The sequence below is a fragment of the Amblyomma americanum genome, chromosome 4, assembly GCF_052857255.1.
Source record: "Amblyomma americanum isolate KBUSLIRL-KWMA chromosome 4, ASM5285725v1, whole genome shotgun sequence".
NCBI lineage: Eukaryota > Metazoa > Arthropoda > Arachnida > Ixodida > Ixodidae > Amblyomma > Amblyomma americanum.
In genome coordinates this window covers 73,424,680-73,440,096 of record NC_135500.1, presented here as the reverse complement: position 1 = coordinate 73,440,096, position 15,417 = coordinate 73,424,680, and the positions used below count along the sequence as shown (strand labels likewise).

Genomic DNA, 15,417 nt, shown 5'->3' with positions numbered 1-15,417 from the left:
CAACGTTCACGTACCAAAAGCGGTACCGGTGGTCTACCAAGGCGAGCAGCACGATGCTGTGCCTGTGAATAAAAAAAAACAGCATTAAAAGAATTTTGCATTAGCAAATTCGTACCGCTGCAATGCTGCCTTTATGGCTGCAACATGTAAGCTCTACATAAGCCAAATATGAGATAACTCACCAGCCTTTGTAGTTGTAGTAGTCTGGCGCGCTTTCCTTGGGCAGCGACACGGGGAAATGGCAACCGTTCAGTGCCCCTATCGCTTGTGGGAAATCGCAAATGGCACCGAACTGTCTAATGTGGTCGCCCATTACGTCTGGAGAGGGCATGTTTATCCACTTGTCCTCGAGTAGGCACACTACAGCGTCACAAAACTCCCGATATATGGTGTTCACGGTAGATCGCCCCAGGCCGAAAAGATTGGCCACAGACCTATCCTCTGCCGAGGAGCACAGCTTGTACATCGCCACTGCAACGCGCTTCTCGACAGAGATGGCCAACCGCATTTTCTCCCCGCAAGGGGGCGCCTGCAGTTTGCAGGCGTCGCGACGGTGAGTGGCGACACCGCGGGTTCCCGAGCATCCGCAGGGACATCTCCGCAAGGGGATGATGGTGAACTGTGCATCACCACGGACCCGAGCACCCGCGCCTCGCCGTGCGTGGCATCGCCGTGTCCGGGGAAAAGGGGATCCTGGTGGTTGAGCCGATGCCGAGCGTTTGGACCCTTAAGGCCCCTTGGCGGAAGCAACACACCGCTTTGGCCCCAGCTTCCTGCAGACGGCACCTCCGGCCTGACCCGACCGGGGGGAATCGGCAGTCGCCTTTTCCTATCCTCCTCTTCATCTTTAACTTTCCTATCTCTGTCTCACAACTCTCCTATATCCTACTCACTTCTTGGTTTTTCCTTTTTTCCTGGCGGCGAGGGTTAACCTTGTGTGACCAACTACCCTGAGTTGCGTCATATTTGGTTATAGTTGAGGTGTACAGCTGGCGTGGGCAGGACTTGTTATCAAGTTCCTGTCCCGTCCCCTTGTTGGACTCCGTGGTGGGTGGCTGGCACCATGACCGAAAAACAAAGTTTTTTTTATGGCTCCCCAACTTTCAAAACCTGATCGCTCTCTCAAAAGAGGGCGGAACGAGGCAGACAACTTCTTTCAAAAAAGAAAAGTAACTTTCCCCAAATATCATGTGATCCACAGTGAACAACAAGATAAACAGGCAAGAATAATATCCCCCTTCCTTGTGTCAAAGTGCTTGACTGAAACCCTAGGCATTGGCTATAAGCTGTCAAAAATGGCCAGCGGCGACTTATTGCTCGAACTGTGTGACAATGTCCAACATTCTAAGCTCCAACCTAACGTCCATAGGGGAAATACCGGTCTCCGTGACTCCTCATCGCTCACTAAACACTGTCCGAGGCGTAATATCGGAAAATGATTTTCTTCACATAACTGAAAAAGAAATGCTCGAAGGGCTCATCGACCAAGACGTCATAGATGTCCACCGAATCAAAATCCGGAAGGACAACAAGGAAATAGACACAAAACACATGATCCTGACGTTCAACACCAGCACCCTGCCCGACACAATCGACGTGGGATATTTGAAAATCAATGTACGACCATACATACCAAACCCTCGCAGGTGTTTCAACTGCCAAAGGTTCGGCCACGGCTCACAGAGCTGCCGCGGTCGTAAAACTTGCGCAAAATGTGCCTCTAACGATCACCAGTCTGATGTATGTGACGCAGCCCTGTGCTGTCCAAACTGTGAAGGAGAACATGCTGCATTATCCAGGGCGTGTCCGTCCTGGAAGAAAGAAAAAGAAATTATCACCATAAAGACCAAAGAAAACATTTCTTTTAAAGAAGCGAGAAGGCGTTTTGCGCTTACAAACACATTCTCCTTCGCAGCAAAACAAAACTTCGCTGATGTGGTGCGCAGGGGCGTAGCACCGCACAGCACTCCGGCACCTGCCAAGGCCGCTCCCACCGAGCCTATGGCAGGGCCATCCACGCCCCAGGCAGCGTCAGCGAAAGCTGCCCTGTCACTGCCAAAGCAGGGACCGCCGGTCCATGGGTCGGCATCCCGCAGGACCTCCCCCCGTCGGGAGAGGCCTGAAACTAACACAACCGCGACTGCGCGGTCCTCCAGCACCTCTGTTGAGGTGATGGATACAACACCCACTCCGCCTCCATTACAGCGGCGGAACAGCTCTCTTGAGCGAAAAAAAGACAGGCCCCTCATAACGGGCCCACCTCATAAGTAAATCTCCTTTCATTTTCTTTTAAAAACACAAGCATGGCTTTTTTAATTCAATGGAATTGTAGAGGACTTATGCGGAATTATAGTGACATAACACATATTTTAGGGTCAATGTTACCCATAGTTTTATGTCTTCAGGAGACCAATCTTGGTCCACAACATGTGCATATCCTGAAACATTATCAAACTTTTAGACGCGATCGCGAGCAGGCAAATCGACTCTCAGGAGGCGTCGCAATTGTCGTCCAAAGCGGCGTCCCTGCTCGAGAAATAAAGCTCAATACAAAACTAGAGGCGGTTGCAGTCAGCATCGTCAGCTATAAAACTCTAACAATCTGTTCCGTATACATTCCTCCACATTTTACATTAACAGTCCATGATCTAGAAGAATTGATAGATGAACTTCCAGAGCCATATCTGGTAGTTGGGGATTTTAACGCTCACTCCCCTTTTTGGGGAAGCGAGCGCTGCGACTCTAGGGGGCAAACAATCGAAGATTTTATCCTCTCAAATAACATCTGTCTTTTAAATACAGGAAAAGCAACTTATTGTTGCCCAAGCTCGGCAAAAATGAGCTTTCTCGATTTAGCTTTCGCACCACCATCGCTTTTTACAGATTTTAAATGGGATGTTTTAAATGACCCTCTGGGGAGTGATCACCTACCTATTATCATCAGCCTCTCATCGTCTACTGCAGTCATCCCCACAAGACCACGGCGCTGGAAACTTCACCTCGCCGACTGGTCACTTTTTACAGCAAGTGCCACACTAGAAAAAGAATTTTGTGAAGATCTCAGCATAGACGAAATTAATGGAAAATTTACTACATGCATAATATCGGCCGCTACACTAGCCATACCACAAACAACAGGACTCGTACACAAAAAACATAAAGTATGGTGGACACAAGAATCCACATTGGCAGAAAACAACAAAATAAAGCTTGGGGCTCTCTGCGTCGGTATCCCACAGCGGAGAACTTGATTGCCTTTAAGAGGGCCAAGGCCAGAGCGCGATTCGTTCGGAGAAATGCCGAGAAATCCTCGTGGCAGAAATATGTGTCCTCTATAAACAGCTCAATAACCTCAAAAAAAATGTGGGAAAAAGTTCGAAGATTCAGTAGTGACCATACCCCTTTCACACTTCCTCTGTTGACTACACCCGGGACACAAACATCATTAGAAGAACAGGCCAACATACTAGGTGAGCATTTTGCTGAAGTTTCCAGTTCGTCCAATTACACAAACACGTTCCAGAAGTACAAAGCAATAGCAGAAAAACAAAAACTTCCATTTGCAGCAGGTATGCACGAGGACTACAATCAACCCATCACACTCCAGGAATTGATCAGGGCATTATCTTGTGGTAAAAAGACAGCAACAGGCCCAGATAATGTGCATTACGCTATGCTCTGAGGCTGCCGTGCAGGCATTGTTGAAATTCTTTAAGAAGATATGGACAACTGGAAATATACCTGAGGAGTGGAAGAAAGCAATAATAGTACCTTTTCTGAAACCCGGAAAACAACCAACAAGTCCCAACAATTACAGACCGATAGCCCTCACCAGCTGCATCGCTAAATCTTTCGAAAGCATAATAAACACTAGACTGACCTTCACACTTGAATCTCGTCGACTCTTAGATTTACATCAATGTGGATTTAAGAAAGCATGCTCGACCACTGATCTCCTTGTCCGCCTAGAAAACACCATCCGACAGGCGTTCATCCACAAACAGCACTGTATCGGTGTCTTCTTCGATTTGGAGAAGGCATATGATACCGCGTGGAAGTTCGGCATCCTCCATGACCTAGCAGATCTAGGGATCCGCGGCAGGATGCTGAACTGCTTGAACGACTTCCTGACTAACCGCACATTCAGAGTCCGTCTGGGAGCAACTCTATCAACGACATTCGCCCAAGAGAATGGCGTACCCCAGGGATGCATTTTAAGTACGACACTCTTTATAGTAAAAATGAATTCCTTGGCCAAAGTAATACCTAAGTCCGTAATGTATTCAGTTTATGTAGATGACATACAGATAGCATACACTTCTTCCAACATACTGTCCTGCGAGAGACAAATACAAATCACACTAAATAAACTGGCTGCTTGGGCAGAGAAAAATGGATTCAAGTTCTCCCCTCAAAAAACAGTAGCTGTTTTATTCTCATTACGACGAGGCCTACAGGTCGATCCCAATCTGTGCTTGAATCAAACCACACTGCCAGTCAAACAGGAACATAAATTTTTAGGCGTCACGTTTGACAAGAAACTTACATTTCTGTCACACATTAACAACCTGAAAAAGAAAGCATCCCAAGCCCTCAATGTATTAAAGGTACTCTCGCGAAAACGGTGGGGGTCCGATAGAGCATGCCTATTGCAAATATATCGCTCTTTCGTGCGCTCCAAGCTGGACTACGGGTGTGTGGTATATGGTTCGGCAAGAACATCCTACTTGAAACGACTGGACCCGGTTCATAATCTTGGTTTGCGCCTATCAACTGGAGCTTATAGAACATCCCCGGTAAAGAGTCTTTACGTTGAAGCTAATGAGCCCACACTAACATGCACGTACATCCTAAAAACCCGTTCTCTCCCTAAACATCTCTGCTATCCCATTGTTACCAAGTGCCCATCTAGGAGATTATTCAATAATAAACCACATTTTATCAGGCCACTAATAATGCGCTTTGAAGATAAATGTGAAGACTTAGCAGTGCTGGACGCCCTACCTAATATTGCACAAAGACATGATTATCTACCACCATAGTACAGCCTTCCTTCAGTGTGTGACTTCACATTGACACACGTAAACAAAGAGAAAATACCACACGAGCACATACTGCAAGAGTTCTTTGCATTACAAGAAAAATATGACACTTACACCGAATTTTACACTGATGGCTCAAAAACAGAAAGTCATGTCGGAAGTGCAGTAATTCAAGGAACAAAAGAAAAAATGATACGACTGCCACAGTATGCATCGGTATTTACTGCGGAATGTTATGCCATCTTTGTAGCTGTAGAACAAATAGTAAAACAAAACATAAAAAATAGCATCATTTACACCGATTCACTCAGTATGCTAAAAGCGCTGCATTCTACAAACGCTGCTGAACCCATAATAGGAAAAATCATACATAACATAGTTAAAATTACAAAGCAAAAACATAACATCATATTCTGCTGGGTCCCTAGCCATGTTGGAATTTTAGGTAATGAGAGAGCAGATGCTTGCGCAGCACAAGCTAGAATTGGCCATATAAAACAAGTTAACATACCACAGAGGGATTTTTCTAAATTACTGCACAGTAAACTCAGGAATAAGTGGCAGATTGCATGGGACGAACAAACAAACAACAAACTACATTCTATAAAACCTGTTTTGGGAGAATGGAGATCATGTACACATCAGGAGCGTTTCATAGAAGTTATTTTGTGTCGACTACGCATTGGACACACACACCTTACTCACAACTTCTTACTGACAAAAAAAGGCAAACCTCTCTGCGAAATGTGTGGCGATGAACTCACAGTAAACCACATTTTAATTGTATGCAAAGAACTGGAACAACTGAGGAAAAAATATTTCACAACATTGTACAATGAATACATCCCACTACACCCCATGTTACCTTTAGGAGATCAAGCACTGGTTGATTTTTCCAGCATTTTTAAATTTCTCAGAGAAGCCAATGTTTTATACAAACTTTAGATATAAAAAGCGTAACCTTTAACAAAAGCTCTAACCGTGTGTTTGGCACATCATAGCCTCAGTTGCTTTTGCACCATTAAAATCAATATAACCAATATAACTAACAACCGCATATTCGTGTTGACGCGCTGCAGCAGGGGCCGGCAAGCTTCGAATATATACCAGAACGTCGGAGGAGTCGCACGGAAGCTCTGTTTAAAGAACCGTTCACCGAGGTGGGGGAGAGTGTCCTCGAACCGGCGTTCGTTTCGATTGTACATCCACCTTTCCCGCTGGACTGTACCATCGCACGCAACTGCAGCTGCGATACACAACCCGTTCGCAAAAAGGAGCCGCCTTTTCACACTGTCTGTCTGACTTCTAGCCGCCTCATTCTCTACTTCGAGGTCAGCAGCCGCCACCATCATAAGAGCAAACTCACGCTTCCTTTCTAGACACATAATAATCTACACAACTGTGACAACAAAGCTTTTGGTTTTGGCGCCAACCGCTATCACATCTGGCTACGGATTTGGCTGCTGCTGCCCCCGACTGCACAGTGTTGCCGGACATCATGTTATGGCTGTCGGTGGAACATTTGGCGCCACCTAACACACATGAGCGAAACTTCTCAATGAGCACTGAAAATGCCCGTGTAGCACCGGATGTTTCGAGCGTGCTCGAAAATCTCGATGCAGATCGAGTTCAATGAGGATCGAAAGTGCCCGTGTGACAGGGGTATTACAAACGTGGATAGGAAGTTTGTCGCTGCGCACATAATCTGCTCGTCACACACAGCACTGCTTAGAGTGGATAAGGAGACCAAATGAATAAAAATAATCATGTAGACTTACCGTAAGTGGACGATTAAGTTGAATTTCAATCAAAACGTAATCCACGAGAGAAAACTCCGCCGACGCCGACACACCGGCGCACACGGTCGTTTGCTGCCCGGATGATGTAGCAACAAAGCATTGCGGGCATGTTGGTAATTCATGGTCAAACTACAGGACCAGCATACAAAGACGAATGACAAAATAAAGCCAGCCAGTGTCTTTTTTGTCTTGTCCTCGCATCTTTTTGATTTGGTTCTGTGGAATGTGATATGTACATTTTTTTGTAAACTGTTGGCTGCGAAGCCTATAAAAAGGTATAACTTCAAATTTTGTGTGCGTCTCCTGTGTGTTCCATTATCTTTTCACACAGTTTCTTAAAGTGAATGGATTGCACCAACTAGCCAGCCAGCAAACACGGTTATTGTAAATGGATAGCACAGTTTATTTCAGTTCTGTGCTCGCTGCTTGTAGTACTCTAGAATTGCAGCTCGTACTGCAGCACCAGTTGCGGTTTGATCATCTGCGACTCTGTGGCTGCTGATACAGGGCCTCAGAAACTTGTGCATCAGAGGTCCAGTCTTGCATAACGTGGTCGCCAAATGCTTCACAGATGTTCAGCGTGCAGCAGGCGCGGATCACCAGTGGAGCTGTATCTATGCTGCACTCCATCCTCTTTATGCACAACCTGAATCTTGCCTTCAGTCTGCCAAAGGCATTCTCGACTACCCTTCTAGCCTTCGACAGGTGGTAGTTTAACCTTTTCATATCGGCATCCAAGTGGGCGCTGTGGCTGAAGGGTTTGATCAAGTGTGATGTGAGGGGAAATGCTTGGTCGCAAGTATTAGTGGAGGCACAGCTGTTCCACTGAAGACTACAGCTGGAGCCTGAAATGTTGGCCCTTCAATAAACTCTGCCAGCTGGGAGGGTTGGTATATGTAGGCATCGTGGCAGCACCCTGGTGATCCAACGTTCACGTACCGAAAGCGGTACCGGTGGTCTACCAAGGCGAGCAGCACGATGCTGTGCCTGTGAATAAAAAAACAGCATTAAAAGAATTCTTCACAAATCATGGACACGCACAATGACTTGTGAACTGAAGACTTTTGCATTAGCAAATTCGTACCGCTGCAATGCTGCCTTTATGGCTGCAACATGTAAGCTCTACATAAGCCAAATATGAGATAACTCACCAGCCTTTGTAGTTGTAGTAGTCTGGCGCGCTTTCCTTGGGCAGCGACACGGGGAAATGACAACCGTTGAGTGCCCCTATCGCTTGTGGGAAATCGCAAATGGCACCGAACTGTCTAATGTGGTCGCCCATTGCGTCTGGAGAGGGCATGTTTATCCACTTGTCCTCGAGTAGGCACACTACAGCGTCACAAAACTCCCGATATATGGTGTTCATGGTAGATCGCCCCAGGCCGAAAAGATTGGCCACAGACCTATCCTCTGCCGAGGAGCACAGCTTTTACATCGCCACTGCAACGCGCTTCTCGACAGAGATGGCCAACCGCATATTCGTGTTGACGCGCTGCAGCAGGGGCCGGCAAGCTTCGAATATATACCGGAACGTCGGAGGAGTCGCACGGAAGCTCTGTTTAAAGAACCGTTCACCGAGGTGGGGGAGAGTGTCCTCGAACCGGCGTTCGTTTCGATTGTACATCCACCTTTCCCCGCTGGACTGTACCATCGCACGCAACTGCAGCTGCGATACACAACCCGTTCGCAAAAAGGAGCCGCCTTTTCACACTGTCTGTCTGACTTCTAGCCGCCTCATTCTCTACTTCGAGGTCAGCAGCCGCCACCATCATAAGAGCAAACTCACGCTTCCTTTCTAGACACATAATAATCTACACAGCTGTGACAACAAACCTTTTGGTTTTGGCGCCAACCGCTATCACATCTGGCTACGGATTTGGCTGCTGCTGCCCCCAACTGCACAGTGTTGCCGGACATCATGTTATGGCTGCCGGTGGAACATTTGGCGCCACCTAACACACATGAGCGAAACTTCTCAATGAGCACTGAAAATGCCCGTGTAGCACCGGATGTTTCGAGCGTGCTCGAAAATCTCGATGCAGATCGAGTTCAATGAGGATCGAAAGTGCCCGTGTGACAGGGGTATTACAAACGTGGATAGGAAGTTTGTCGCTGCGCACATAATCTGCTCATCACACACAGCACTGCTTAGAGTGGATAAGGAGACCAAATGAATAAAAATAATCATGTAGACTTACCTTAAGTGGACGATTAAGTTGAATTTCAATCAAAACGTAATCCACGAGAGAAAACTCCGCCGACGCTGACACACCGGCGCACACGGTCGTTTGCTGCCCGGATGATTTTCCGCCGACTCCGGGCAAAATGGGTAAAAAGTGAAACAAACCAATTTCACGGTCATGTCTATATTGGTTGCACTCTTGCCAAGTGTAGCTTGCTCTAGCATCCAAGAACACGAAGGGCCTTTGGTTTAAAGCATAAATTCTCCACTCGCGCTTTAAAAACCTTATTACTTTCGCGAAAACCAAAACCTTACTACTTATTTAATGTGCGCCGCATCTCCCATCAAATAGTATGTGGCGCCCTTTTCAAATAATTATAATGCTGCATAGCATAACTCCATGCTAGGCTTCAGGGCTAATCTTTCTACCCAAGATGTTATGCTGCAACTCAAGGCAGACATAATAGACATGGAACGCAGCAGAGGAACTAAAGCCATATTAGGCTTGGATTTGAACAAGGCGTTTGATAATGTCACGCACGATGCTATCTTAAGGAATCTCGGACATCAACCCAGGGGAAAGAACTTCCCAGTACATCGTCATTTCTCAGTAACAGAATGGCAGAGATAGCAGTGGGAGAGATTAAATCAGACTCTATCTCACTTGGAGGTAAAGGAACATCACAGGGCTCAGTCCTGTCACCCTTCCTTTTTAATCTCTCACTAATTAAAATTCCTTCTAAATTAGCAGCCATCCTGGGGCTGCAACACACATTCTACGCAGATGATATCACTTTATGGACCACAACTGGCAGCGATGGTCAGATAGAGGATACCCTGCAACAAGCTGTAGACATAATACAAGACCTGGCGGGTAAAGCAGGGCTAACCTGCTCGCCCTCCAAGTCCGAATTATTTCTAATCTGATACAAACCAAGGGGCCCTCGAGCAAAAAATTACAAACCTCCGCCTCCACTGAAAATCTGGGTGGAAGGGCTCCCTGTAAAGGAAGTTCAAACTATAAGAATCCTAGGACTCTTCCTTCAGTCGAACCGGAAGAACAAGGAAACTCTACAAAAACTCCAGACAACCATCAATATGACGGTAAGACTAATTAGACGAATTGCAAGCAAAAGGAAGGGAGTGAAGGAGAGAGAACTTTGCAAAATAGTACAAGCATTTGTAATAAGCAGGCTTGTCTACGCACTCCCATACTTAAAATTAGACAGTAGTGAAAAAACCAAAGTAGAGTCTATTAGAACAGCATACAAGGTAGCATTAAGGCTACGTAACTGTACCTCCACCGAAAGGTTTCTGGGCTTGGGAGTACACAACACCTTAGACGAGCTTACAGAGGCACACACGGCGAAGAACGAAAATATACTGGGTTTCTGATTGTTGAGTCGCAGCACTTTTTCACGTGAAGGCAAACTGCAAAGGTATAAATGGCATATCTTAATTCTGCAGAGAACCATGATCTTTGAGACTCCTAATCATGTTTCTGAGAGATGGGCACATCGTTGAATTCTCACCCCCGTTGTTCCCCCTAATTTTACAGGAGGTTTTAAGGAGAAATAAATGTACAGTCACTGATGAAATGCTTCATAATTAAGCGTGTTGGACAGTAACGATAGAACGATGTAATGGTATATTCTCGAGCGATTCTTTTAAGGGAGAGCGTGTACATGTTCGTTTGATGTAGTACAGTTTGCAGCACCCTTACTTCAGAAGTGGGTGCCTTTCCTCGCTCTACCTGTCAGCATTAAAGATTAATTATATTCTCAATGTGCCACGGTTTAAGGAAAATTAGCTCTTCAAAGCTTCTAAAAACAAAATACAGGAAGATATTGCATTGCCGTTGGACGATATTTTTTTATTCCTGAGATAGCAAAGGAAGCGGAGGACTCTGACAATAGTTGCGGTCACCCGATGCAGTTTGGTTCGTGGGGACTTAACATCCCAAGCAAACTCAGGGAATGAGGGACGCCGTAGTGAAGGGCTCCAGAAATTTCGACTGCCTGGGGTTCTTTAACGTGCACTGACATCGCACACCACACGGGCCTCAAGAATTTCGCCTCCATCGAAATTTGACCGCCGCGGCTGGCAACGAACCCGCGTCTTTCGGGTCATGTTGCTTGACATACTCAAAAAAATATTAATCTGTAATTTTAAGTGAAACTTTCTCATTTCGAGCATGACTATTTAGTAAGCCTGACGTCACAAGAGCCTCTTCCAATGTACCTTGAGAATCTGGAGTACTGATCAAGTTAAGCAGCAGAAATTTTGTTGAGAGCAGCCATCCAACACCCTCAGAGCTGTACTAACTTCAGTTTTTATCATCATAATGATGATTAAAAAGTGCTCACGTGAAGTGAAAACGCTGTGTACTCAGGAGAATACGCTGATGGAACTTTTCGAGTTTCAGGCTAAAAGAGATATTGTCAAGCTGCCTGATGGCAACATCCTGAAGAGGTTGCTTCAAGAATTGCCATACAACTGTGTTGCACTCCGCCACAATGAAGGCAGTAAGTGGATATATTGTTATAGTTTAGTTTGATGCAATCTGCTTCGTGACTTAGCACCTTGTTATAGCATGGCATCTGAAACTTACCAATGCCAACAATTAGTAAGCTTATTTACTGTGTGTAAACACTTTCATGTAGTGCGTTGTCACTGTGTGTGCCTGTTATTCGAGCTTACTGTTTTGTTACCCATAAAATAAATGGTTTAGGGAAAAAGCAGATGCTTCAGTGTACGTCTTTTAGTGAGAGCAACATAACCAAATACAAAAAATGCAGACCAATTTATTTTTTGTTTAAAGTATAGGAATAAATTTGTATTTCTTTCATTTCAGGAAGTCGCTGTGACCAATTGACATACCCATTGTCAAGTAAAGGTTCAGGCAATACAACTGTGGATCCATCATGCAGCAATACAGCGCCACTGCTACCCATACAGCCAATCTCATCCACTGTCCAGCTGCATGAGCAGCATGAAGACAGTCAAACAAGCACAGGAAGACGAGCAAACCTTGGCGTGAAAAACCCACCAGCACTTGTTGAAGCTGCTGAGAAGGTCATTGCAGCAGGAGTGCTCTCAGCAGAAGAAATTTACAGATGCCTCCAACAAACATACACAAACACAGAAATTGACATGATATATAATTTAACAAAAGCCCAAGCAAATTCTCCAGACTGGTTGATATACAGAAGAGGAATGGTAACAGCATCAATTGCATATTCTGTTTATACACGAGTGCATACACTCAGAACAAGGATGGGCCCACATGATGTGCGACCTCTGCTGAAAGTTGTGTTGAAAGAAAACTCAGTGCAGACACCTGCAATGTTAAGAGGCACTCTTCTAGAAGAAACAGCAAAGATGGGTTATTTAGCTGCAAGTCAGCATGAAAATCTGAAAGTTGAACAGTGCGGACTTTTTAATTTCAGACCAGCATCCATGCATTGGCGCCAGTCCAGATGGGGTAGTCACATGCGACTGCTGCGCTCCAAGAGTTCTTGAAGTGAGGTGCCCGATGAGTTTAGACAAATTCAAGGCAAAATAAATAACAAGTGAAGGCATAAGCTTGTCTCTGAAGAACAGCAGGTATTTCTGTCAAGTGCAGGTCCAGAAGGGTTTGGCAGGGGTGTCTAGTGCAGATATTTTTGTTTCAAGACAGGGAAAACTACTTGTTGTTCTCTGTAGAGTTCAACGCTTCTTTCTTCAATGATGTTGTGGAGAGGGCTGTCTACCTTTTCAAGTCATATGTGCTGCCTTCCCTTGTCTCTCAATGAACACTGGTGTCCACCATTGTTTCATTTTTACTATTCCCATGGCTGGCAGTAAAAAATGTTTACTTTAGAGCGTTTCGAACTTTGCTGTTACTGACACTATGAAAATGCAACTTGCGTACTTAATGTCATGCTGTTTGCTGCATAATTACTGATATACAGGAATGCCCTGTGATTCCAAAGGGGGAACACATTTAGAGGGACTGACACAAGGAAGAAAAAAGCGTGTGCAGAATGAAAACACTAAACGATTACAAAAAAACATTTTGGTCAAGAGAAGCAAGACACCAAGCACATATGTAACGGAAGTAACAAAAGTAAGGCATATGATGAAAACTGGTGATAAGAACATAAAGAAGCAAATGCAGTGTACAACTTACTTAAAAGAATATTGCAAAAATGCTTACCACTTGGTTCAAGCAAACATATAAAGGAGCCGTAGGAAAGAATCTAAGAAACTGTACCGAAACATTATGTCCATGCACTTTGGTAGCCCTTTATTGTACCAAAAACTTGTCGCTGCTGAAGATGGGCTTGGAGAGATTCACAATTCCCGCAATGACTTTTATAATGTCATCAATGTAAGCAAAAAGCTCGGTGCCCAAGTTCCCCGTCAATATCTTAAACACTTTCATTCGCTGGATTGCACGCTCCACATAAACGCGAGCGGCTGCGATACTTTGACTTTTTTCAGCTTTATTTTTTGTAAGTTGCTTTCTCTTGCATAGGAACGGGGGATGCACCATTGTGCTTTGATGCTCAAGGCAAAGTTTGTCTATTAAGAACCCTTTATCCACCATGACACTGTCAGTTGATGGTAGAAACAATACTAGTATCTTGCTTTCCTTTGTTATATGGGAGTCAGATGCCCGGCCACCATAAGCTTTGCTTACATAACTTATGTGACCTCCCGGTGTCTCACAGACTAAAACCTTGGCTGTGTACACACCCTTGTACCAGCTGTATGTCAACAGCTGGGACTCCATATCCTTTGGCCTCTGAATTGGGATCTCCGTGCAGTCTAGCACAGCTCTCACACTCGAGTACTCCTTGAAGTACACCGTCAAGTTATCAACAACAGCTTCCTTGCTCGGCCAAAAAACTGCATTTTTCATTATTTCAGCCAAGATTATTACACTGGCCTTGAATATTTCTGATGCTGTGGTGCGATGAATGCCAAGAAGCACACCAAGCAATGCGAATGACATGTTGTGGTGAAGCTTGATGAGCGATAACAACACCGCGTCTTCGTTTGATAAGCAAAACCGTTTTGCTTGCATGAGCATCCGGCTGTCTGTATAAACATCGCATATGTTATAGAACAGCTGGAAGCAGGGAATCCCAGTTAAGATGTTCAGATCTTTTTCTCCCTGACTGCTTGCTGTGCTCAGCGGTTGTTTTCGTGCAGCATCGAGTGTGTTGGCTTGCACGCCAATCTCCTTCCTTACGGCTTGAAGCTCAGCAGGGATATCTGAAGCAGATAATGTAAATTATTTTTGCAGTCAACAAATGCAATAAATATATAAATAACACAGCTGACAATGATACCTTGATTGCCACCTGGACTGGGATTGATATCTGCGTTGCCGCGTGCATCAGGTGCACTGTCTTCGATTTCTCCTGAGGAAGATGCACTTGCTTTAATCTCTGGCTCACATGCAGGCAACGGTAACGGCTTCTCTTTAGAAAAAATGTCGCTCAATGCTCTGTCTTCTGGAAATAAAATATCAGATTCAGATATGCATTTCTCCCAAAATTGGACTGCAAACCTCTAGCCGTATGAAAGCCAATAATTAAAACAGTTGGCCACAGCCTTTGCTATGCAAGTAGGTATAAATTCTCCAAAATTGCTACATGCACTGCAATACCAGCCTTAATTGCTCTCTATTGACATTCTTGATTAACAAATAAAGAAGCTCGTAGTTGATACTTAGGTGATGATGTAACACCAATAAAGATACGATTGCCAACATCCTGAAGAGCACCAGGGCTTTGTATTTATTAACGTTGGTTGTTAAAACTGTGCTTCTGTTTGCTTAGCTCATTTGTGGAAATAAAATTTTAGCTTATGGTGTACACTGATTTTAAGAATGGATGCGGTGGACATTTAGCCAAGCCGTTTTAAAATACGCTCGTACGTGCTTGTCACGCATGTGCAAGGGGCTCGAAATGCAAAGCAATGACATGAGCATCATTACCAGACACTGAATCTAACACTTGTAAGAACAGGTAACATCATCAAGCATAGGAGCGCCAAAATACAAAATTAGCTTAATTATAGAAGTCGCGTGCCACAGGCAACCATTGGTGCACTTTTATGAGACTCGCGACACAATGAATACATCCATTCATCAATTACACGCCAACGTTACCTAAAGCATCACTGCACAAAACAAGCGTAGCAAGCAAAAACAGTTATTTGAGACACAGTGCAATACTTGTATCTAAACATGTAAATATGCTACGCACGGCGTGCTGTGCGCGAAATTAAAACTGCGTAATCGCGCCCGTTGCTACCACGCACATTCAGCTTACCTCCGCCCTGTGCCCTGTTTCGGCGACGCCGAGCAGACGGCTGACGATCCAAAGGTCGAACAGGCAGG

The 15,417-nt window shown here is 45.0% G+C and overlaps 2 protein-coding genes and 2 pseudogenes across 2 annotated transcripts; 1 reads left to right on the top strand and 3 right to left on the bottom strand.

Moving 5' to 3' along the window:
• Positions 1-178: 178 nt before the first annotated feature.
• Positions 179-6,391, bottom strand: LOC144129570 (uncharacterized; annotated as a pseudogene).
• Positions 1,040-2,890, top strand: LOC144127665 (uncharacterized; annotated as a pseudogene).
• A 1,214-nt stretch (positions 6,392-7,605) lies between the features above and the next one.
• Positions 7,606-8,207, bottom strand: LOC144129569 (uncharacterized). Its single transcript, XM_077663708.1, has 2 exons — positions 7,993-8,207; positions 7,606-7,828 (listed from the first exon to the last, which is right to left on the bottom strand). The coding sequence occupies exons 1-2, from the start codon at positions 8,205-8,207 to the stop codon at positions 7,606-7,608; spliced, it is 438 nt and encodes a 145-aa protein (XP_077519834.1).
• Positions 8,208-13,281: 5,074 nt separating this feature from the next.
• LOC144130176 (uncharacterized) lies at positions 13,282-14,115 on the bottom strand. The gene has a single exon (XM_077664176.1). The coding sequence runs from the start codon at positions 14,098-14,100 to the stop codon at positions 13,312-13,314; it is 789 nt and encodes a 262-aa protein (XP_077520302.1). The 5' UTR covers positions 14,101-14,115; the 3' UTR covers positions 13,282-13,311.
• Positions 14,116-15,417: the final 1,302 nt, after the last annotated feature.